Source organism: Manacus vitellinus, unplaced genomic scaffold, assembly GCF_001715985.3.
Source record: "Manacus vitellinus isolate BGI_N305 unplaced genomic scaffold, ASM171598v3 scaffold_5_pilon, whole genome shotgun sequence".
Taxonomy (NCBI): Eukaryota; Metazoa; Chordata; class Aves; order Passeriformes; family Pipridae; genus Manacus; species Manacus vitellinus.
Genome location: NW_021940682.1, coordinates 9,685,733 through 9,710,582, shown reverse-complemented (window position 1 = coordinate 9,710,582; position 24,850 = coordinate 9,685,733). Strand labels below are relative to the sequence as shown.

The window sequence follows — 24,850 nt, the reverse complement described above, 5'->3', positions numbered from 1 at the left end:
AGGTGCCATGTGGGAGGGACTTTGTGGCATTTCTGCTGTTCTAGATTTGCTCTTTGTATTAGTCATGCCAAGGCAAACATTTCTCTGGAGACAACATACACAGTGCTGTCTATAAAGTGTGTGGTCTGCTCTGGCCAAGGAAATAACGCTCTGGGGGCTGTTTCCACAGACGATGTTTTTCCACCAGTCATCTGCATTTTCCCTTCCTCCTCTTTAATGTCCTCACCTTCTCCAGGGGGTGCCCTGACTCCTTCTCCAGGAAGAGAAAACTTCCATAGCAACCTGCTAATGGCACTGATTACAGGGATGGCAGCTAGCAGGGAGCCTGGCCAGTCCCCTCTGTCACGATGCCTGTTGAGAGTTGAAGGAGATTCAGGGATAGGGATTCTCAGTGCACCAATCCCAGTCGTACAAGTGCATTTGCCATGCGCCGGAGAGAGAAGTCTGGAGCAAATCCTTTAGGCTTTTTCAAAATCACCTGTGAGGAGATGGGCTGGCCTAACAAACGTGCCCACCTAGGCCCCCATAAATGTATTTGCAGGTGGGTGCAGTCAGACACTGCCCTACATGTGGGCAATTGCTGTCCCTGTGCGGGGCCCTCGAGATGCCACCGTTGGGCTCTGAGCATCCCTACAAGTGACAACTCTGAGGACAGGAAAACTGGCTGCTGGCTGAACTGTGGCACATGGGAGGCTGTTGGCTGCTTATGCAGTCATGCTTAAAATTAAAAAATAGCCATCAAACAGGGCAGCTTCAATAGCTAGCAAACCCTGACCCGGCATTTCCTAAGCCGAGCTGCCTGCTTAATAAATTAATCCAAAGTCTCAGCTCAGGACACATCCTCTCCTACAGACTGATGCATCTTCAGATTTATCGTATGGAATTCTTCACTTGAAAATGCCCACTTAATCATGTGCCAGCAGAACTTCAAACCCTGTCCTGGGAATGTGGTGACTTTGTAATGGGCCAGAGCACAGCTTGACTTTAAAATAGGTTCATTTTAAGGGTCTGGCATGTTTCCAGCTGTGACTCCCAGGAAGAAGAGTTTTGGTTCAGTCAAACAGGCTACAGCTTGAGTTAAACCTTATTTTGCTCTTCACATGCTAATAAAAATGTTCACTGGAAACACTAATAGGACTTTGCACTTAGATGGATTTTTGATTTGAGGATTCCAAAGCCCTTTTTAATAAGAATTGCTGATTATGCTCCATGGTAAGACCAGATTAGATCAAAAGGGATTCAGAATCTCTGTTTTGTTTGAGAGGCAGAATAAACCTATCCCAAATGTACAGAAAGTACATTCTGTGAGTAGAAAACGAATTTTATGAGCCTTTATAAATAACCTGCTAATTAATTTTTTGTTAAAATTAATTAAAAATCTCATGCTTTATAGAATGTTAACATCTATGTTTATCTTTGTCTTGTCCCAGATCATCTTAATGGAATGATAGAGACAAGTTAAACTTATATATAGTTAAAGTTAATTGAAATCTTGCTCATAGGCTCTGTGTAAAGAAATTACGATGTAATTAAGCTAAGTTGTTAATGATGTCTAGATGCTGTGGTTATCAGGGTCTGTGCCAGGGCTGGGTCACTTGGAGTTGCAGACAAAGGAGCCCAAGCAGTTGCTGTGTTTCCTCTGTGGCTTGCTGAACACAGCAGGACAGCAGACTGCAGGAACTTGGAGGCCCTGGGAATGTCCCTTCCCTGAAGGAAGAGATCTCAGTTGGCAGGGGTATGCCAGGGCCCAGAAAACCACCGTGCCTTGGAGATGGCAGCCCCGGGGCCGGAGCATGGCCTCTGGGAGAATGGAGCTTGGAGCACAGCGACACTGGGACTCGCCTGAGAATCCTCTGCACCCCTCGCTGCAAAGACAGGCTCATATGTAGAGCCCCTAGATGAGAGCATGAAAAGCCAAGTCACTAGTGTACTTAGGAGGTGTGGTACCACAGCAACAGTGAACATGTCCCAAAAAGGTTAAATTAGGAATGAGAAGTTGGTCCTTCAGGTCATCAAGCCGTTAGAAATATCAGAAGGTAGGATTCTCTGTGGCTTTCCTAAACAACTTGCTAGGTGTGATTTAAAAAAAAAAATACAAAAACAATAAAAACAAGAACAGTAAGAAAATTACTAAGCAAAACATAAAGTGCTGTTACAGTTAATAGTATCAATTACTTAGGAGTAAAAATAGTAGAGGACAATATCAAACTGCAGGAATTCAGGATATTCGTAGATGAATTACATGTAAGAGAAAGCAACTGTGTTGAGATAAGAAATGCAGAGATAAGGTACCCAAACTCTCATACTTCAGACTTGGAGAGATACCACAAAAGGAGGAAGTGGAAAATCAACGATGATGCATTTTACCAACAATTTAAATCTCATCTGGGACCATAGAGACTGATGTCACTCTTGTCCACACTGAACCATAATCATTGCATCTGGCCACTGACTTCCCTAATATTTTCTTTTGACCTGATAAGGAATCTGATATCTGGCTACAGCTTTTCACATGTCATGAAAGTCACTGGGAAGGTATTAAGATGTGTCAACCTAGTGAGAGAGAGAAAGGAGATGAGAGAAAATTATAGGGGGACATTTGAAAGGGAGGCGAGGTGTGCATTAAGAAAGGAGGAGCGGAAGACGATGCAAAACCAGGACGGTACGAGGCAGAGAAGAGCAGGTAGAGGAAAGCAGGAGTTTGTGCCAGAGACAGGGATAGAGGCACAGATAGAAGGAAAGGTGGGGAGATGGCTGGAGGGGGCAGGTTGGCAACTGTAAAGAGAAGGATGGTATCTTTTCTTAAAATACGCATAATTGCATGCACTGGACATGTGTTTCCCCTCTCTAGGTGGACAGGTCTCAGTTAAAGAAAAGGACAATAGGATGCTGGACCCTGCTAATATGCGTCTCACCTTTCGGTGCCTGATCTTTTGGCAGAATAGGCTCTTTTAAGGGACGTGTCATTGTTGTCCAAGGCACAGCTGCCTGCCTTCTGCTAATAGCTAAGGGAGAAAGGGAGATAAATCCTGCCTGTAGCCTGGGGGAGTGCAGCAGAAGTGAATCCCGGCCCCAGTGTGCATCGCTTCCTGATACAGTGTGGATTTCTTTTTTTCTTATTGCACATGTATGAGCACTACACAACCAAGAAGAAAGCTCTTCTTTCCCAATCAAAAGATGGGTTTTTTCCATCTAACACAAGTGTACTGTGTCTGTCTCCTGCTTTTTACCGGTCTGAGGCTTGTGTTTTGATATGCAAACGTAGTAGACCTGCCTGCAGTCTCTTCATTCCCTTTCAGCATTTTGTACTGCATGATGAGATCAAAGAGGTTAACTGAATTAGGGATCTCCTAACCACAGCTTTTTGGAAGCGTGTGACTGCTAGCAATGCACAGAGGGCATTTCCCTCCATTTGTTCCCCCTCCTTCACATATGTACCCATCACAGCTTCAAATGCTGTATCAGATCTGGAGAGACCTATTAGGAAGTGAGCAAACCAGCCAATGCAGGTGAACCAAAAAGCTTCTTAAAAGTGAGAAGATGGGCTGCAAGGATTTCAGATCCCAAATCAATTGAATCACTCATGTGTAGGCACAAAAACGGAACCGTATGTCATCTCAGAAACAAAATATTTGAGAATCAATTCTGTTTTTACCACCACTGTCAAAACTTGGCTTCCCAGTTTAGCCTTCACATTCTTGCCAGTGATATTATTAGCCCTCTGCCACTGCCTCTGCTGCACTGATGGACAGAGCTGTTGAAATAAAAAGGCTTTCTGGCTGGAAAGGCAAAGTGAATAAAACAGCATAGTGGAAGGGCTGCAGGTGGCTTTTATAAGTTTTTCAGCAAAATGAACAACAATTTATTTTGGAGCAGCCAACAGAATTTTGGCTGAACTGAGATACTTTGATTGTCTGTCTTAACCCTTTCAAATCCTTTTTCTTTTAAATGTTAGTGCAGTTTTAAAAAAAAAGGCTGTTTAACATGAAAAGTCAGAAGCTTTATTATAAGAAAATGCCCATATGAGACATTTGGGTTTTTTTATATGGAACATATCAACATTTTTAAGTGATACTTAAGTCTTCCTCTTTTGTAACATCTCAAAACCAGTAGAAAAACAGATAACTACACAGACACTTTGGTGTGCTGCTTTTGGGGTGTGCTGCTGACAGGAAGATGTGAGGCTGCCCCTCAGGGTGAACAGCATCCAGTCATATGTGCATGTGTCCACATGCAGCACCACAGCACCTGGGCAGTGTAAGGAAAACATCAAGGTAGTTTACCAGTCAGCTTCCAACTTGTATTAGAAATATCTTTGACTTACATCAATATCACAGACTTGGCCTTTAAGGTGAATGCATGAAGCAAGTCATGTAGTATGATGAGCTTTCTGACTTTGGAGTGCAGGCATTGGATCATCACCCAGGGAAAGAAACAGGATAACTGTACCTTCCATGAAGACAAAAAAAACCTAAACAAAACCCTGAGGTGGAGATGTCATGACTCCTACATTGGTATTTCTAGACTTGGAAGCTTACTAAAGCTCTCTTCTGGGGCACAGAAACAAAGCATAGGTTTTATGGAGCAGGCTTTTATCACTTATCTGGTCATTTCAATATGGTTGTAATTAAACTTTATATAGAGCTCATTGACACTGCTCTAGATTTCTACTAAGTCAAGGATCTGACTGAGCACAGTGATATTTCTTTTTTCTCGGTAAAACCAGAAAGTCTGTCTCATGGCAAGTTTTTCTAGATCATTGAGTGGTTTTGTGAAACTACTGTCAGACATGGTATTTATTAGGGCTGTGCACAAATACCTAATGTTGTGAACACACCGCATACATATATTAATGTCACATTCAGGTTGCAAAACATTTATAACTGTCACCGCTTTCCCCGTCACTCTTCCTGCCTGTCTCCAAGCACATGATCAGCCCTGCTCCTGCCTGATTGATGAGGGAGGTGGGGTACGGTCAGAGAGCACCCTTTGTCCTCACGTGTCTGTGCAGCCTGCAGACTTCAGAGACAGAGGTGCATGGAGACTTTGGTTTGTGAGGTGTTGTGTGTATGGCAACAACAATAATCCATTTGGATGGATTACATACAATGGATTATATATAATCCATTTGGATGATAGTTGAAAAATACATGGTATGAAGGAACACTACTATGGTCTGCTGGTGGTGTTGAGGGAGTTTTGTTGGGTTTAGGTGATCTTAAATAATTTTCTAGGATATATACTGATATCCTCAGGAGTTGGGGCCCTTCTATCCTGTTTACCATGCAAGCATCAGTCCCTTCAGAGACGTCAGGCCACATCTCATGGCCTCACACCACTCTGCCAGACTCAGGCAGAGTGCTGCCTGCAGGAGTCTGTTGCATTAGCAGCACTCCCTGTTCTCCTTAGCAAAGCTCAAGGGGTGCTTTCCATGAAAAGGTAACAGGTCCTAGGAGGCCACATACAGCTTCAAGATTTTTCAGCCTTCTACCCCGCCGGTGAGCGTGCGGGGGCTGTTCAAACTGGCCGACTGCCATTCGCATGCGGTCACTTCTCAGAAAATCTCCCACAGTTGGTGTAGGCTTGTGAAATTATATCAGCAGCAGGAGTGCTAACATGCACTGAAGGAAAATCTGCCACTAACCAGTGCTTCCACTGCGGCTGCCATCAGGGGAGCCTGTGCAAGGATAGGTTTTTCCTGAAAAAGCGTGAATAACAGCACAGCTCATTAGTGGCTCGGGAAGTCAGGGAAGCAAATGAGGCCCTCTGGGGAGTGGGAACTGGGTGCTGGGACAGGGAGGCTCTCTGAGAAACTGCAGATGACTTTAGGAGAAAGCTTTGGATAAACATCCATGGACTATTCTGTGTCACCAGCATTGCTAGAACAAGGTAGGGGCTCACTCTGTCCCATGCCATGTGTGGAAACCCTACCTGCTTGAAGAGCTGTGGCCAAATAATGACTAAGTTCCCACTTTTTTTTATTTGATGAGACCAGGTAGTCTCAGATGCCAAGTTGGATCCTACTAGTTATATTAGATGAAAGAACGTGTTGCCAGATGCAGTTAGAGCCAAGTAATGTTTACTGGCTTTGGAAGCACCTTCATGCTGCTTCCTGAAGTCTGACAGCTGAATGACTTCAGATCAAGCACACCACAGTGAAATCCAGCATGCTCTCTGTGCTGGACACCCTGCACTTCTGACCTCCATCATCCTCCCGATCCCATCAAGTGTAACCCCTTACAAATGTCACACTGGAAGCAGTCATCTGTATCCTGCAGTCACATGAAACACCCACACAGTGGTCCAGCCTTGGCCACAGTCCCCTGCCTATCAAGTGACATTACTTCAGAAAGGTCTTATACTTCACACTCCCCGCTAACGTGCTTAATACAGTGATCCAGCAGCTACCCTACTGTTATTTCTTCAACACAAAAACACTCCAAGGAAAATGCTTTGAAAATAGTAAATCTGACTTTTTCATCAGGCTTACTGTTCCCAGCCTGTGCAAAGATCCAGCTTTCTTGAAGTTGTACTTTCAGTGTCAGCCCACCTCCATCAGCAGCTGCTGATCAGTGGGTTCCACTGCCCTTGCTTAGGAAGTATTTTGGGCTCCAGATTTGACTCTGTGTTTCTGGATATGAGAAGAGCATGCTCCATTGCCTCTCATGTGAAAGCTGGGTTATGTTTACCTAGACCCTTGTGATGCTTCTCTGCCTGGTCTTCCCATATCTTCTTCCCAGAAGACCCACATTGTCATAAACAAAATTCAATAAACCATTATATTTTAATAGTAATTTTGCATCACTGGTTAGCCATGTACAGCAGCTATACCATTACAACACCTGACTATTTACATGCGCATATACAGCAAACACACCTCCACATTTTCCACAAAGGCATCAGTAAACCATCATAAAAGCCACAGTCCTCTAATTTCAGGAAAAAAGTGATTTCAGTCTTGCTGAAACGGGGATCAGAAGGAAGGGATCACAGCACTTCTCAACCTCACCATGTAGCAGTAACGGCCTGGAAGAAGAAACTGGACATATCCTTCTGAAAGTACAGATTGTCCAGCAGTGGGGGTTAACTACCCACCTGAACAAACTGTTAAGTGCAACATTTTTCTTTTCCTCATTGTGTCACATGATGATTGGACCTCTTTCTGGAAGTTAGTTTTTAGCCAAATATTATGGGATTCAATATAGATGTAATTTGAGGAGGATGTATGGTGTGTGATACAATCTGCGAGCTGTCAGTGATGTTTTGTGAAGAGATACTCTGAAAAGTAAATTCAATGACACTCCACGAAACAGTGTTAGAAAATAGTTGTTTCCCTACAGCTGATCACATTGGCAAAAATACTGAAGATTCCTTGTTGGAGCAACTGCTGAGTCCTGTGAGATCTGATGTTAACCAGATAGTTTGCACAGATTGACCGCCATGTCCCATTTCCCTTCTGCTAGGAAAGACTTCTCCTAAATTTGCCACGTGAGGAGAATCTACTGAGAGGCATATCAAGCTACACTGGCCTTAATAGGTGCCTAAGGCTTTTTTTCCAAGCACATGTTTGCTGGGGTACTCCAGCTGTGGATGTGCATAACATCTGTGTAGTGGGCTTTTGTTTGGCTGGTTGGAGGTTTTCTCCTCCTTCCCCCAAGCTGCTTTGGCTGCTCACCCAGCTTTTTACCAAATTGCAAATTTATATTCCTTCAGCTTTTGGCAGGCCCATATGTGGAACTGTCAAAATGTCACTGGCATCAATTGTGAAAGGTTAGTGCCACATTATAGTCAGCGAGCTTATTAACACAGAAATGATTGGGTTTTGGAGATGGGCAGAGAAGGACAAATGGGAATCTATTTTCCAGGCACCTGCTATTTCTACTGAACATTTCTTCTTGTCACATATATATTTTCAGAAAGTGTTTGTCATCAGCATAGGAAAAAAATCAGCTAGAGATCCCAGAAAGAATGAGGCTGTTCTTTGTGAGTTCCCAGCAAGCTGGGAGAGGGAGATGGAGAGGCAACAAGAGCGAGTTGGCCAAATTAATTCCAGTGTAGAGTGGCAGTAGATGTTCATCTTCACCAACCCCATGACTACAGACAGGATCGTGCTGCAAAAATTCGGTCTGATGAAAACCCAATGTCAGAGTGGGAGATTGTGGGTCTGGGTTCCATGATACCAACTTGGCCAAAAAAAGAGTCATGATTTCCAGTTACTCTCCCCAAGTTTGCAGGTGCCTGTACCCAGGTGAGAGCTACTGTTTTGCTTATTTACATCTCTGTGCTTTTTCGGATTTAATCAGATTGAATTCCGAATCAGCACTGAAAAAAATTCCCATATCCTACTGCAGTTTTTATCTGTCCAAGGCATTTTTAGGGCTTCTGGTACCATCACTGCAGAGAACCTCACACAATCTTTAATGTATTAATCTTCAAAATGACCTGGTGAGATGAGATTATCCCGGTTTATGAGAACTGAGGCACAGAAAGCCTGACTTTCTTGCCATGCAAGTCTGTGAGACAGCAAAGAGTAGTATCTGCATCTTTACAGACACTCTGCTAGTACCTGGATCACTGAGCTATCCTTCTCATGCCTCATTTTTTCCCCTTGGTTTTTCCACCTTGATGTTTTTTGAAGTCAGCCCAGTTTCCAGCTGGAAACACTGGAGCCATCCATCATAGAGACAGGAGGAGGAAGGAGAGAAGTGCCCAGACCCCACCAAAAGTTTAAATCTGAGTTACTCTCTAAAGAGAGCCAAGGCACAGTATAGGTACTTGTCCTTTGGGTTTGTATGGAGCTGCTACTTCCCCGGAACCACTGCCCTGGCTTTTGGACTGTAACTCACAGCCACCACCAGCTTGACCTAGATTCAGCCCAGTGACCTAAAGGTTAAAGTCACCAGAGTCCCTAGCTGAGCCTCTGGGACACCAACCCTCTTTGCTCCTCACTGACATGACAGAAAAGGCCATCGAGGTGGCCAATAATGCACTGCTGGGGGGAGTATGTGTCTGACCTTTTTTGTAGGAATAAGCCCTAAGATGTGGCAGAGAAAGAAATTAGTATTTTAGGATTGGGGATTCTTGAGTGGTGATGAGGCCCAACATACCCTGGAATTAGAGCAAGCACCATGCACAGCTGGCTCATTGCTGCTCCCTGAATGCTGCTGGTGGGTGAAATTTCATTTCACTACTTGTGACAAAAACATGTAATGGGGACACAGCCAGTGAAAAGCCCGTGTCATGAGGCAGGAAATTCCCTTCTCCCCTCCTATCTCCTGTTCATCCCCCTGTATGTGAGCTGAAGGGCAACACATGGGGTGTGAGACCCCGGCATGTGGCAAGGATGAGCTTGGCCGCTTCGGGCAGAGAGGAGGCAGGGATGGACAGGTGAGTGAAAGAGTTATGGAGTACATATGTGACATGGGGATACTGGAATATTGCCTTTATCCAGTCCCACCTTTCCACCTCTCTGTGTGTTTATTAGGCATTTCAACTCTCCCCCGCTCAGGAGGCTGCTTTTACTTTTTTTTCCTGCTGCTTTTGTCACAGGAGAGGAGGTAGCACTGCACAAAACACTGGATCCAAGTCTCATACGAGGTTTCTGGGATTGTGGTGGATTGTGCAGAGCCCCAGGTGCCAATGCACATGATGAGAGCATGGTGTGAAATATGACTCAACTTGTGAACATTTCCTTTTGCCCCAGGACTTCTTTCCAAACCCTCTGAGCACAGCCTCCCAAAACCCCACAGGCTTCTCAGTTGTGAGCTCTCCTGCTATGACAGACACCCTGCTCAACACCACACGAAAGAGCCATGGTAGTTTTCACGGAGGTGTATGTCTCTGCTTTCTAGATGGTTCCCTGAAGCCACAAAGGTGTCTAAAAAAACCTGCAGAAAATCTGATTCTCCTGCTGGGAATGGGGGGGACTTGGTGACATCCCCAGTGAGATGAGCATTGCAGTGGGAATGTGCAGCCCTTTGGGCATGGGCATCATGTCCCCAGGACCAGGCAGGAGAGGCCCCTCCTGGCCCTGACCCTGGCAGCAGGCTCGACTGCCTCCTGCAGGCTCCAGATGCCTTCCTGCAGAAAAGCTGAGCTCAAAATCAGGGTTTTGGTCAATTAAGCAACCATCCCCCCATCTCTTTCTTGTGCCAAGCAGAATTTTAATGTACTTCCAATTTCTCTTTTTAGCACACACAAAGAAAAAAGAAAAAAAATTAATAATCATCTATAAGAGAAGTTCTTTTCAGTCAAATGGGGAAGCATTCAATGCTGATATATATTTTTCTCCACATTTAAATGGTATCTATTTAAATGCAGATTTTCTGGTTTCCTATGTGGAGCTTGGAAGAAACGCCTTTCAATTTAAATGTTAATAGAAGAGTAAACTTCAAAATCAAAATTTCTCAATAAGGGACAGTGTTTTTTTCACAGCTGTAATTGTCTTTCTGTACTTCCTCCCTCCTTCTACTCCATCCTTCCTCCTTTTTTTCCTAGACCTCAACCCAACCTCACTTGCATTAAACGATTTTTTTAAAAAAACAAGGGTACATCTTTCAGAGTTCCTGAATGAAAATGTTTAATGCTGAGATCTGTGGAATGAGTATGTTTGAGCAGAGTGCTGGGGCACTGATAAAGCAGAGATGCCAGCCCTCCACCTCCAGCCTTTTTCATACTGGCTGTTTATCAAATGTGCTGCTTGGAATGCTTTGTGCTGGGATTATGCTCAGGCTTGTGCAGTGGTTGGGGCAGGGGCTGAAGGGAAATAAAAACCTTTATGATAATGCATTAGTTGCTCCTGAATGTGAGCAGGGCTTTGGTGCTGGGATAGGCAGCACAGGAGGCAAGTCAAATGCAGAGGGAGAAAGGTAAAACAAAGGGGCTGTTACCAAGTCTATCTTTTTCTGTATTACCCCGGCTCCTCCTCTGCTCCATTCCTGCATATCTTCACCTTCATTTTTCTTTGGGAAAAGCTTAGGGTAAATCTGCTTTTTACAAAAGACACTTAACGCTGCCTGATACTGGAGTTTTACATACAGCTCTGTTTCTTGCTCGTCACACTCCATTTGTCTTCTTTAATGCAAGCTTTTCTTTAATTTTTCTCATCACTCTCTTCAATTACCTATCTGGTTTTGTCCTCTTTTCTTTCCTCACTGAAAGAAAATAAGTGATTCTTTTTTTTTTTTCTGCTTCTTTCTGGCCTTGATAAGCCCTGGCCACCTTTGCAAGAAATGGTTCAAGAGATACTAACTGAAGATTAAATCTTAATAAACTTCCATGTATTTGGTGGATATGTAGATACTGTGATGTTGACCAGCATATAAAAAGCAGAGTGCAACAGGGTAAAGTCTGCTATGGAAGGAGAATTTTGTAAACTGAATAATAAAGACATTACTATATAAAATAGGTTATAGGGCTTTCTGTATCCAGACTATTTTCATACAGCTGTTACTATATGTCATTATTATCTGAATGCTTCAGAAGAAAAAAGTGGTGAACTGGCTTCCACAGCACCTCTGGGAGACAGGAGAAAGTCTGATTTTTGGAGGAAAACCTCCAAAAATTGGAGAGTTGGAGGGTTGGAGCACCCAACCCTCCTGCTGATTTCAGGGAAAGCAGAGCTCACTGGGCTCCTTGCTCCAGATGCTCAGTCCCTTGACCCCAAGGCATCTTTAGGTGTCACAGGACACCCTGGCAGCAGGGTTGTGTGGTGGAGCTGGCCCTGATGCCCTGCCCTGTATTTCCTCCTGTGCACTGTACCTCGTGGGGGGACAAATGGAGTAGTTCAGTCTTAGTGGTGTCAGAGCTGTGCTTCTCACCAGCACTGAAAGCGCTTCACCACAAAGGGTGTCGCCTTTGCCCTAAACCCAGAGCCCATTGCAGATTCCTTCCAGGTCATTGAAGAATGCAGGGAAACTTCCATTTAGACAGCTGGGCTTTCCACCTGGCCTCTCCCACTACCACCAGTGCTGGAGGTGCTGGGAACAGGGAGATGACACCTCACATCCTCCAGGAATGATCCCTCTGGTCAGGCTAATGTGGTGCTGAGAGACTGATCATACCTGTGGTGTGGTGGCTCCAAGTAGAGATCACTCAGAGTAAGAGGCAACCAGCATAAAGAAGTGTGTACTATCTGAGTTTTTCAAAAGTATGGAAAGGGAGAAAGAGGAAAATAACACAGCTTTGATGTCATGAAGTCCCAAAGTCTACACTGAAATTGAGCAGAAGACATTTTATTGGATGTGCCTCAGATTTTTCAAAACCTGCATAATCTGTGAAAGCTGTGTAAGGAAAAGCCTCTTAGCTTGGTTACAACTGAGAAATGTTTGCTTTGTGTGGCCTCACCTAGCAGGAGCAGGAAGGATTAAAGCTATGAATATGAAGAAGGATGGCCAAAAATGGAAGTGCCTCAGTCTTTCTTCCCTGTTTCTGGGGAATGAGAGAGCAAAAGGAGGGATGAAAGGGTTGACTGGGCAAATTACAAGTGTACTCTGCTGGGACTGAAGCTCAGAAGTGTTCACAGGTGATCACATATTGCAGTGTTAAAAGCACGGATAGTAAATCTGTAGAAAGACTCTTCAAGAGCAGCTCTTGAACATCACAAAATAAATATAAATTATCAACTTCAGGTACTTTCTGAGAAAAAAAAAATCTCCTCTCCAGAACCAGAGAAAGTGAGAAAATGGTGTGGAATAGGGGAGAGGAGAGGAGAGGAGACTAGAATCAAATGATGCTCTGGCATAGGCTCAGCTGCTCTGGCCCATTACATCAGGGGTTGTAAGGGCAAAGCTTTTTTCTTTCCTTCCTAGCCTGCTGTCACTCAGAGCTGAGTGACTGTTGTTACCAACAGTAACTGTTGTTACCAGATAATAATAAAATTCTTTTGCTTCTCTAGCCAAAGTTTCTTTTTAAGCAGAAGGGGAAGTAGGATTGGAGCAAAAGGTTGAACCCTTCTGTAGGATGGTATTCACAGCCATCTTCTTCCCAAGGCATAACATAAGTCTTCTGCCTTCTGCAGTAGAACTGCTTCTAATATGTTAAATTTCTGCTGTGCAAATGCCTCCTTTATGCATTGAACTCTGTAATATCCATATCATAAAGTCTCTCGAAAACAAATCTGTCTTTTCACTCTCATGAGACACTTTTTCTCACACTTTTCTGCCATGCACTTAAACAATCTTTGTTTCCTTCCTTCTCTAGTGCCTTCTTAAATCACTCTCATTATCTAGGGGTCCTCTTTTGTCTCCTCTCTGTTCTACATGAGCAAAAGCCAAGAATAAAATCAGAACTTGGTATCTGAGCTCCAGATAGTGCTTTCAGCCACTGGAAAAATTTCTTAGGCCCCTGTAATGTTCCCAAATACTGGAGGAATTGCTTTCAGACAGCAACACACCAGTGTGTGGCCTGGTCTGGGACATCCTCTTTCCTCTTCGGTGCTTTACGAGAATTCACCAGAGATAAGAAATTGCAGCGTCATGTGGAGTTTGCTGTTTGTCAGCATGAGTCTCTAAAGGTGTCAGCCTTTGTAGAAGACAGGACTTCTTTTCTCCCTGATGAACTGCTCACGTGAACCTGAAATTGTGGAGTTTCTTATGAAGGAAGGCAGACTGAAGTGCCAGCAGTCCATACCTGGCACCTTTCTTTTGTGATTGTTTCTGGTTTAAATAACTGTGAGAAAATTTAAGAATTCTGACAGAGGAAATCTATGCAGATGGACTTGTCCTGACAAGAATAAATCATGTGTCAGGATGTCCATTCTACAAACACCTCATCGCGAGGGACTTGTTGACTAGCACAGACCACAGCCAGCTTGAGAAGCTTCCTATCAGCATTTCCTTACAGGCAAGTTCACACGTGCTGGCAACCAAACACTTAATACTTTGTCACACAAGCAACAAACTCTTGTCAAGAGAAGGTGATGGGATTTTTTGGTTTAGGAGATGTTATGCATGTATCTTATAAACCCCATTGCACCTCTGGAGATATGAAGGCTCACCTATGTCCTTGAGAGAGCCAGTTTCTCTTTTTGTAAGGGTTTTCTGTTGCTCTTTCTCTCAGCTTTGAGAGAGTTGTGTTTTAGAGTGTGTTTGTGAGTGCGTATTTCTGATCACTTCCACATCAATATAACCCACTGTTACTTTTGTTGGAGTGGGTTGTACTCACTGCGATTGCATTAGAGTAATCTTTAAACTGAAGACTGGTTTGCCACATGATTCAGTAAAAGGCACTCAGAGATTTTAACTGCATCTCAGGTAGACTAATACATATTTCTGTTCTTATCTCTCCATACCTGAAGTAGAAAGAAAAGATTAAAACCCTCACCCTCTATTTGCCAACCTCATCCAAAACACAGTCTCGAGCTCTGCAGAGAGAATAGTGAGAGCCAGAAGATGCCACTCAAAATCACCTGCATTAACACTCACTTGTTCATTGTACCTGGGAGCTGCTAGGGATGGCTTTCAATAAAACACACATCTGTCCAATTTTGTCTTACTCCCCTGAAGTTTCAGGGTGAGATAAGAGAAGAGATGAAGTCAGGGAAAGATACCTCTGTGCTGCTGATTCTTTGTAAGAGAAGTAATTTAAACAAAGCTTAGTGAAATCTGGTAAACTGTGCTCTAGGACTGTGTGCTGTTCTTGAACAATTTCCAATACATATATTTGTTGGGAAAAAGAAAAAGAGTGATTTAGATCTTTTTAAGTACAAGTGATCTTAATCCCTGCTAAAGACAAATCAGAGGGAATCTAGTACAGGAAGGTATAGATTGAAGTGACCTGCAATGAGGGATTATGCTAAAGAATTATGTCATCCCAGTCTATTTGTGCTTGTGACGTTACTGTATCCTGACATTTGGTCCTAGAGTGGCACAGAAATCCATCTGTGATTTCTTTTTGTTTTCCCTTTTTGTTGGGACCCCTCAGGAAAGAAAGGTGCTGCACCCAGAATGTCTCCTAAGCTGTTCTACGTATTCTGCATACAGACTTCAGGGTCCTTAGTCCCTATGGACCTTTCAGTACTGGGAGAAGAAAGGAGGACATGTAGGATGGATATCTGAAATACTATTTACAGCAGTTTTGCACTTTCTGATGGTCTGATAACAAGCACTGTAGTTTGATCTGCTACCAAATGCTTGAGAACAAGCAGTGCTATGTGGCACAAGGGCTGGTCAGAAAGCCTGATAATATAGATTCAATTATATACTCCTCCACAAACTTTTCATGTAGCTTTGGGCATGTTGACTATTCTCAGCTTGGTTTCCTCGTCTTTCACAAAAGGCTCATATATTCCTTGCTGTATGCATTGTGAGGAAAGAAATCTCTAGTATTTTGGAAGTATTATTAAACTCTGTGGAAAGGAAGATAGAAAGATACCAAGAGGAAGACCAAACCCTTGCTTTAGAAAGATTACTTGCAATTTCAAGATAGTGGACAGAACATAAGAAGTCAAAAAGGCATATTGAAATTTTCAAGAAGCAAAGCTGATTCAGAACATGTTATGTTTGCAGCTGCTGAGGTGTGAAACTTCTTCCACGATGTGATAACCAGCATGAATTACTTTAGTGCTCATAACAAATACAGATGGACAGATATCAGGGTGAAAGAAAGGGCAAACTGACAGAGAGAACCTTCCATCACATGTTGCTTGGACATAAATGGATCTTAATCAGCTTTTCTGCCTTTATTTGTCTTCAGAAAACCTCTAGAGTTAATATTCTCCAGCAGAAAACTAAAATGCTTTTAGGAAATGCACGTTGTTGTATGAGAATCTGCCTCTATTTTAAGGAGGTTGTCTAAAATGCTAATATTTCTCTTTTTATCACGATTCACAAAGCTTGCAGCTTTCAAATTTACCATGTCAGTTTTAGTCACAGGAATTGGATTACTTCATTCCCTGTCCCTTCTCCATTGTAAACAGTCAGGAAATTTGTTGTTTACAGAGTTCATGAATGCTGTATTCCTTGCCTGGTGATCCGTATTGATTTTGAGTCAGGATTGAGTTTCCTGCCTTTTACATGCAGCAGCACCTGCAGCAGCACCTGTAGCAGCACTAGGCATGAAAAGGACTCCCAAATACAAGATATTCACCCATAGCTTTTAGTCAACATCAAAAAGAAAAAGGGATGAAGAAGGTGTCTCTAAAACATGTGGGGAAAGATAATATTGCACTTTCACCCACAAGTGATGGTGGTATCTATGTCCATACAGTAAATAATTGAAACTAGTGGTCATATAGGCAAAGTATTAAAACTCAACTTCTATATTGTAGGTGTTACAGAAAAAGCAATGTAACATCTTCCTTATTTGCACCTTGTAACTACACTTCTGAAGGTTTGGTTTGCTAGATAGTGGAGAAGGGGAATTCAAAGTGTCCCTGCAGTCTGTGCACTTTGCTGCAGTGTGAGGACATGAGATGGGTATCCAGGAGAGGATCAGCTTTATAACCAGCTAAGAAATGCACAGGAGTGCACTGAGATAAGCTATGTTTGCTGTTGCAGCTCCCATTTGGCTGTATAAGATACAACAGTGCATTTTGCTGGCACAGCCACTCATTCAGTTGATTGAGATCATCATGCCATGACCCTGAGATGCTGTAGTTACTGAGAGAGGTTTTCAAAGAGAGAAAGAATGTAGAGAACTATTCATTTCATAGTCTAAAAATAAGAGCAATTTCAGAAAAACGAAGCCAAACAAACTCAGGATATGCTCAAATGACATCAAGTGGCATTACATGACAGCATGACCCTTTTTACCTTTGCGGGATGCATTCAGGAAGGGTCTTATCAGTGCCAATCAAACTCAGACAAAACCCCATCAATTTGTACTGATGAGCTATTGTTTATTTATATGTCAGCCCTCCATCCTAAATTAGCAGAACAAATTTAAAAATTGCCTCGAGTACACAATGCAAATCTTTGCTTTTCTTCTGTCCTTTCCATGTGGAGCCTGCACCAACAAAACAGTGATCATAAAAAGTACCACTAATAGAGATTGAGTCCAGGGAATATAGGCTCCTGTTCCCTGGCCTTCACTAAATACCCTGAGGGTGATGATTCTTTTACATACAATAAGTACTTTTCTGCAAAAGAATCACTTTGAATAGACTTGAACCGAGCACTGACCTCAGCTTCCTGTGGGCAGGTGAGGAGCACCAGGAAGATGCTGTTGGACAAGTGCAGGCTATTGTTGGAAACAACTTTGAAACCCCCTTTCCCAGCGCTGCCCTTTGCAAGGGCTCCCATTGGGGAACGCTATGGTAGGACAAAAGCCAAGATGGTTTTGAATAGAAAAGAAAGTTTGTGCTTTATTTGTTTCAGATAAGCCCTAACCAACGGAATTGTGAGGAGCAGATTTGCAATTGGCCTAAGCAGTGGCAATCTTAAACTAAGCTCACTGAACTTGTGACAACTAAGATTTCATAAAGAAGTTCCATTTTGAATTTTTTAACATGTGGTATTGAGTGTCTGCCAGAAGTTAGCTTTCTGGCTTTTTTCAAGAGATAATGTAAGGCCAGAGTTAAGATGATGAATTTTGCTGTGTTGTTAGAAAGGGAATTTCAGGCTCCATCAGGAGGAGAGGTCAAGTGAAACAAACATTAAAATTCAGCCTAGAAATCTTGGTCCTGGTCCTTTAACTCTTCTGTTCAGTGGCAAAACTCACACTGGTTTTAGTGGGATAAAAAAACATTCCTTAGTTTGGTGTACAGGATGTGGGAATGCTTGTGATCCACTCTGGGACCTATGAAAACTGGCTCAATCAGCTAGGTGTTGGGGTAGGTCGAGGAGTTATAGACATCTTGCAGCTGAATAAGGCTATTTAAATTCAGCTCATTAAAAGCAGGTTGTTAGGGTATGTTTCCATTAGGAAGAACAAGTGCTGTTGTTACCCAGAGTCAGCAGTCACAAGTTATAATGGAAGGAGTTTGTAGGGCTGACACAGACAGCTGTGCAGCACCTCCGAGAGACATGTTGTGCTGTTATTGAAGATGACATAGGAAACAGTAAACATTTTATGTTTTCATTCATCTTTCGAATTGAGCCTTCATGGGCTGAAAAAGCAGGGAGACATTCGGCCGTCAAACATGCTTACCAACATTGCTGCTTGTTTTAGAAAGCACTCAAATTCCCAAGGAGCAGAGGCTAGCATTGCCTATGGGAAGTACAAGTTGCTGCAGGAAATGCTTTTTTTTTCTTTTTTCTACACTAAAACTCCTTGAACATACTCAAATGTGGTGGGACAGTCACAAAACCTAAGAAAAAAGTACGACTTTTAAGATGTGTATCTTGTTAAAAGGGCCTGATCACTGGTGGCCTGAAGACCTGGTTATCTGTTGTCAGAGAGACTCCTTGAAAAATCAGTGACAGTCCACAGGAACCAGTTATAGTTTCAAGGGAGGGGTTACATTCTGCAACTTGATCTTGCATAAGAAAGGCTATAATGAACATGAATCTGAGTGAACTGCCTTCCATTAAATCAAATCATTCTGTCCCAACATACCTATAGACCTTGTGGATGCTTAGCATTTTGGGTACATAAATCTCTGATGGCGGGATTTTATCACTATTCAGAAATTTCATTGAATCTGCACTGCTGGTGTTGGTGGTCCTTTTATCCACTGTGGGAAGAACATAAAAAATTACAGAAATTGAGAAATAGTCCAAGGCCAGCCAAGGAGAAAAGCTGCCATAGAGATTGGAGGATGATTCACAGTTTTCAAATCTTCCTTCTCTGTCATAAGCATTCTGTTCCTTGAAAAAAAATAAAAGTAAAATCATTGCTATAAAAAAAAAAGTTTCAAGAAGGAAACAAATGTTTGGAGAGCTGACTTGGCTGGAATTTTCCCCGTACATATACTCTTGACATATCAGTGCTTAAACTTTTTATGCGTGCATGAGGGGGGACAGGGAACAATCAAATGTTAGTGAAGATAACCCCATCTGTTTCATTATTTGAGGGTGTGAAAATGCTCTTTAGCTCACATAGTCCTTGCTCTTTCGGTTGCCAGGTGGTCTCACTGCCCAGATTTCAAATCAAAACCAACTGTGAAGAATTTTATTTTTTTTCCCAGCACATGCAGGGAGAGGGATCCCAGCAGTCCCATCATTTTTGCAGAAGGCAAATATGCAACATAGCCAGGCCTTAATTTAAGGATTCCTTACATTAGGTCTTGGGGGTCCTTTTCCTTTATTTATGAAACAAATGCATGTCAATCCCTTGCACCCATATCAGAAGTGGTACTCAGTCCACACCTGAAAAGCACAAAATGTTTCACTCCAACCCCCTGCCCTCCTCTTACTCTTAGTGCTCCCTGGAGCACTCAGAAAATGTCCTCACCAAAAACCATCCAGCAAGGTCACCATCTGGATACAAGAGAGGGCAATGAAGTGTCCTGTGTCCCAGCCGTGCATCTACAGCGCATTTATTAGGTGTGACACCAGAATACCCGTGTGCCTCCCTGTTCTGAATGTCCCAGGTTTCACTCATCCCACTGCTGGACACCAAGGCACTATGGCCCAACTCACATGTGGGAAGCTGCAGCCCGGAGGGGCTCAGTGACTTGCCCAAGATCACACAGCGGGTCAGAATCGAGGTGAATCCTCTGTCACGTCTGCCCGGCACGAAGCACAGAAACCGCTTTGCCGATCAGTTTGAGCAGGTGCATCCACTGAATGCAGTGGAGTAATGGGCAGAGATGAGAAGGCAGGATGTAAACAGATGTTGTGCTAGTACCCAGAGACTACAGCTATTAGATACAACGTTGCACTGAGGCCATTTTACAACTTCTAACTCCTGAGCAAGTTGTCACAAGTCACTTGAGTGCATCTGCGCTGAGCCTTATTGTGTGGTAAAATGGTCACCTGCTCTCCCTCCTCAGCCCAAGTTAGTATCTTAATTTACAGCTTGTCCCCTATCTGAATCATCCTTACTCAAATCATCCCATGCCAACACACACTGGTAACCCTGCAGGATCAGTAGCATTTTGGATTAAGACTGTTATGAACCCATCATCATGCTGATTTATCAGTGTCCACACTCACATTGATTTTCTGTCTTCCCCACTGCAGATCTGCGCAGGATGACAGCTGGCTTCATGGGCATGGCTGTGGCCATCATCCTCTTTGGATGGATTATCGGGGTGCTGGGGTGCTGTTGGGATCGAGGCCTTATGCAGTATGTGGCGGGGCTTCTCTTCCTCATGGGAGGTAAGAATGGTGGTGTTTGAAGAAATTTATTTGTCTTCTTGTTTTCGTGTTCCCTCTTTCCACATGTCCTTTCTTTTCCAAGTCACTGAAAACATGTTTTCAGGGTTTTTTGAGTGATCTGGACTTGTTTTCATTCCAAGTGCCTTCTGGGGTACAACAAGGATCACTCAACCGTAGCTACATGTTACTTCTATCACAAAACAGTGTCTGTAACTCACAGGACTAGAAAGGGCCCTCTGAGTTGTTTAATCTAATACTCTGTGGTTGCAAGTAACACTGTCACCCTTAAACTTAATAAGCTCAGTAAAAAAATCTGAAGATTATGCAGATATTATTCCCACCACTGTCCCACAGTGGGACACTTTGATAACTAGAAACTGTGCTGCAAGTTGTAACATGTACTTATCAATTGTTCTTGAGACAGATGTAACCTTTAGTTTATGTGTCTCTCTTTCTCTGATGTACATATGAAGAGCAATGGTATCCTCTGTGTTCTTTTTCCCACTCTACATATGCTTTCATGTAGACTTCTCTGTGTAAGACCTGTTATCAATCTAGCAGCCCTTTCTGCAACCTGTTCTTGTTTGTACTTGCCTTTCTCACATATGGATGAGAAGGACCATTCCCTAACAAGGTCTGATCAATGCCTTGTATAAGTGGGGCGATGGTTCCCTTTCTCTGATGGAAATTCCTTGCCTGAAGTATTTTGTGGTTGTATTTGCTTTTTTCATGCTGCATCACACTGGAGACCCACAGTCATCCTTCAGTTGGATGATGCATCCAGGCCTTTCTCCTCCTTTGTGATTTCCTACTGGTTCTATCACAATTTACAGCAGAGGTTCTGTTTATTACTCCCCAAGTACATGTCCTGGCACTCTGTGCTTTTGAGCTTTTCCCATTTCTACTACACCAGCCCTCAAGGTCATCCAACATTTGCCATGTCATGTTCCAGCCTTCCTTACTAGAGATGCTATCCAGCTTTCTGTTAGCAGAAATTTCAAGGCACACAGTTACTTGAAATGAAGGGTGTGAGAGTCAAGTCCCATAAACAGTGGTGGGTGAATGTCTCAAAGTGAACACCACTCCTTCTGTTCTCTCTTATTTTCTTTGGTGGTTTTTGTTTAGCTGGGCTTTTGCCCTCCAGGCAGATCATCACTTCAGTGCATTTTATCATCTGTTTATCTGTACTGTGGTGTGATATAGATAAGTGTATGACATACAGAAAAGCTTCTGCAGTCCCAGAAGAGGAGTTAAGTGCTCAAGTAACAAGTATTTATGTTCCAGTGTTGTTGTACTGGTGACATTAGACATCAGCTCTCTCCGTGCCCACAAACACATTTGAAGTCACTTGCACCTTGTGCAAGCACACACTGGTCTTTGTGGGGATTCTGTAAATGGTTTGTTGTGGGTGTCAAAGTGTTGTGGGCAATGGGCCTGCTGAATTAACTTGATATTTCTTATATAATTAATTTGCATTTAATTAGTTTGCATGGGGGGTTATTTTGTTTTACTGTGCTTAGATATCTGTGTGATATTTAACTTGCTACAGCACGACATTCAGATTAAAACATTAAGAGAATACAAAATAAATACAGAAAAATCTGTTAGAAACTAGCTATGTCTTGTTTGCTAATTGGAAATTATTATATATGGGGTGGTTTCTAGTGCAGCTGCAGGGATTTCTTTTTGGCTCAGTTATTTGGCAGTGATTTGAAAGATGACTGTTAAAGTTTTCAGGTGAAAGGAGATTCAGTGTAACCATATGTCATGGGAGGGGTCACTCATAGCTTACAAAGCCATCTTTTGGTGTGCTCAAACAATACACATTTCAGTGGAGACACGTCCAAGGTCATGCAGCTGGGAACAAAAGGTGTCAGTCATCCTCGCAGAACAAGAGGCCCCCTCAGAAAGCAGCAGCTCTGAAAAGGTCTCTCAGATCGTGGTTGCTGGGATCATCCAGCTGCACAGGAGCTCTCAGTGCAGTGCAGCTGCTAAATGTGTTGGTTTTTATGGGAATATGCGATGAAAGCATGAGGTGGGGTTATCTCTGGGCAAAGCAAAACTGTTTCTGGACATTCTAATCTGGTGTCAATGCTAAAGAAGGATGTGGAAAGATTGGGAGAGGTTTGCAGAAGAGCTACAAGAATGAGTCAAGGTTTGAAAAACAAGAAAAAGCATGCCACAAAAAGCCAATTGCTTGTAACTGTTTAACAGAAGGTTTATAAATTACTTGAACACATTGTGTAAGTACCTATGCAGTGAGAAGCCATCTGATAGTAGAATGCTCTTTGCACAGACAAAATAATAACAAGATCCAGCAGTTGGAATCTGAAACTAATTGAAATGAGAGGCACCAGATTATTTTATCTGCCAAATTCTGTCAAGATGTGTAATATTTGAAATAAAGATGTTTTGGGAGGAGATGAAAATTGTTCTCTGCTTCAGCGCACACGTGGATCAGCGTTACCCAAAGGTTACTCTCTTTCTTGTTTTGCACAAGTCAGTAGCAACTGCTATACTGATTTCTTTTAACAGCAAATGTGTGTAAAGTAACATCTACAGACTGAAGGAGTCAGTTAATAAAATACACAACTAGACCAATCTAATCTATCAATGTTCTGAGGCTGTCATATGTTACACAGTCATTCCTCTTACAGTCAATGAATCTTTGAACTTAAACTATTTTATTGATGGATGGTGTTTGAATACAAAGCTGGTTCTTCTGTCATGACATAAATTCTGTCAACATAGTATTGTACTGGTCCTTAAAATGCATGGAGCCAGAGTGCCTCTCAGTTTTACTTAACTTTTTCTCTAGTCCAATAATGAGAAAAATGATTTGGAAGGTTTATGTCATCTGACTTCATTGCAGCTGAGAGGAGACTGTGTTCAATTGGTAGCTATAAAATCACCTTGAAATCTAACTTTGCCTTCCATTTGCAATGCCACTTGTCTTGGCTGTGTTTGTAGTATTCCCTCTGTTTGTGTTATAGACAAATAGCTCTTTTATAATGCTTAAATGTTGCTGTCTTAACTCATCTATGGGGTTTGTCCCTTATTGCCCATAATTCTTTGAACAGGAAATCTCAACAGAGCACTAAGAAGTGTGCTATAATAATCTAACAAGGCCAGACGTGGTTTGCTTGGACCTCTGGTTCTTTATTATATTTACCAAACAGTTTTCTTGCTTGCTCATGTGGCAGTGCCTCCTAAGGACTTGCTGTAGTCTGGTTGATCTGATTTCTCAAGCAAATTGCTGAAACAAGTCACTTGTGAAATGCAGGCCATTATCTGGTATTGGTTCATCTGGAATCCAGGACATGTAAACTGTGATTTAGAGTGTGTTTTACAGTGTTATTCAGCATGTTTTGTAACAAGTCAAAAGTATTAATAATTCATCTTTTCTGTTTAGTCCAAATGTATCTGTATCAACAGCAATCACAGGTCTCTTATGGCTTTGAAAGGGGTTTTTTTTTTGCATAATTTTCTGAATTTATTGTAGAATTTATACTTGGATCCCTTATCTTGAATGACAGCATTTGCCTGACCACAGTAGGATTTTTTTCGCTCCCTCATCTTGTACGGAGCCAGATGGATACTGCAAATTATGTTTACTATTTTTTATCTCATTGTGCATGATGGTGTTGTTGCATTGCCTTCTGTACCCACAATTGCACTATCTCTTGTAGTTCCATTTCAGTATTGTCAGTATCATTTTACCCTGCAAGGTGGGAGAGTTTCTCCTTTTGAGAGTTTCTCCATTTGGAATTGTGCTTCTAAATTTCACTGATCAGTTCATTTTATTCATCTTACTTGAGACTGTTTAATTCTATTACAGAAGTGGGTCACACTCAAATTATACATGACTCGGAGCACATCCTCTTGCAGCTTCTTGTGTTTTCTTCTCATGCAAATTACTGAAAATCTGTGCACCAGTAAAAGCTCCATCCAGTAATTTTGTAATTTTATAATAATTTCTGGAGCCTTAGAAGCATCTGTGACACTACTTCCAAATGTTAGAGTCCTGTGGCAAACTTGATGCTTTCATGCTCATCAAGGACCTACTTGTAGTCTAACAGGAATTCAGTTAAACATCTACCTGAGGAAATGTATGGGGGGCATTTTATATGCTGTGTTTTTAACAAAGAAAATTTACTAGCACTAAAACTATGCCTTAGCTTTTTGAAGTCTGGATGTGACCTCCTTATCAGTTGCCAAGAAGTGGTGCTCACATTTTCTGGCTTTGAGAAGTTCTTTTGGATGTATTCAAATCCTGGACTTGTTTGGGTTTACTATCATGGCAAACCTGTCAATTAATTTGGTTAGTGTCCCTCAACAGTTGTATTGTCAAGGTCAAATTTCAGTTTTACTTCCAGCTCCAAAGAGTTGAGATATTGTGAACTGGCACATGGTAACTCTACCAAGGCAAATTCTGTTGTCTTCAGGAATCCCTTCTTTCCTGTATCATGACAAGCAAACAAGCTTATATCTATCTAACTGTTGGTTTTTCTACTTGCTCTCCAGCACATTCATTCATAGGAGTTTCTTACTTCAACATCTCAGATTCTGCTAGGTTGATTGTTCTTCCACAACCATGCAAAGCCAACCTCACCAAACCTTCTGTTATTCTACATGCTTTATAAAATCAT

General features: G+C 42.4%; 1 protein-coding gene across 2 annotated transcripts in view; it reads left to right on the top strand.

Moving 5' to 3' along the window:
• LOC103757267 (transmembrane protein 178B) overlaps positions 1-24,850 on the top strand; it is a 282,690-nt gene that overhangs the window by 176,036 nt on the left and 81,804 nt on the right. For both annotated transcript variants that reach the window (XM_029963547.1, XM_008923375.3), the window contains exon 3: positions 20,064-20,201. In XM_029963547.1, coding sequence (XP_029819407.1) covers positions 20,064-20,201 — 138 coding nt within the window. The remainder of the gene's footprint in view (positions 1-20,063; positions 20,202-24,850) is intronic.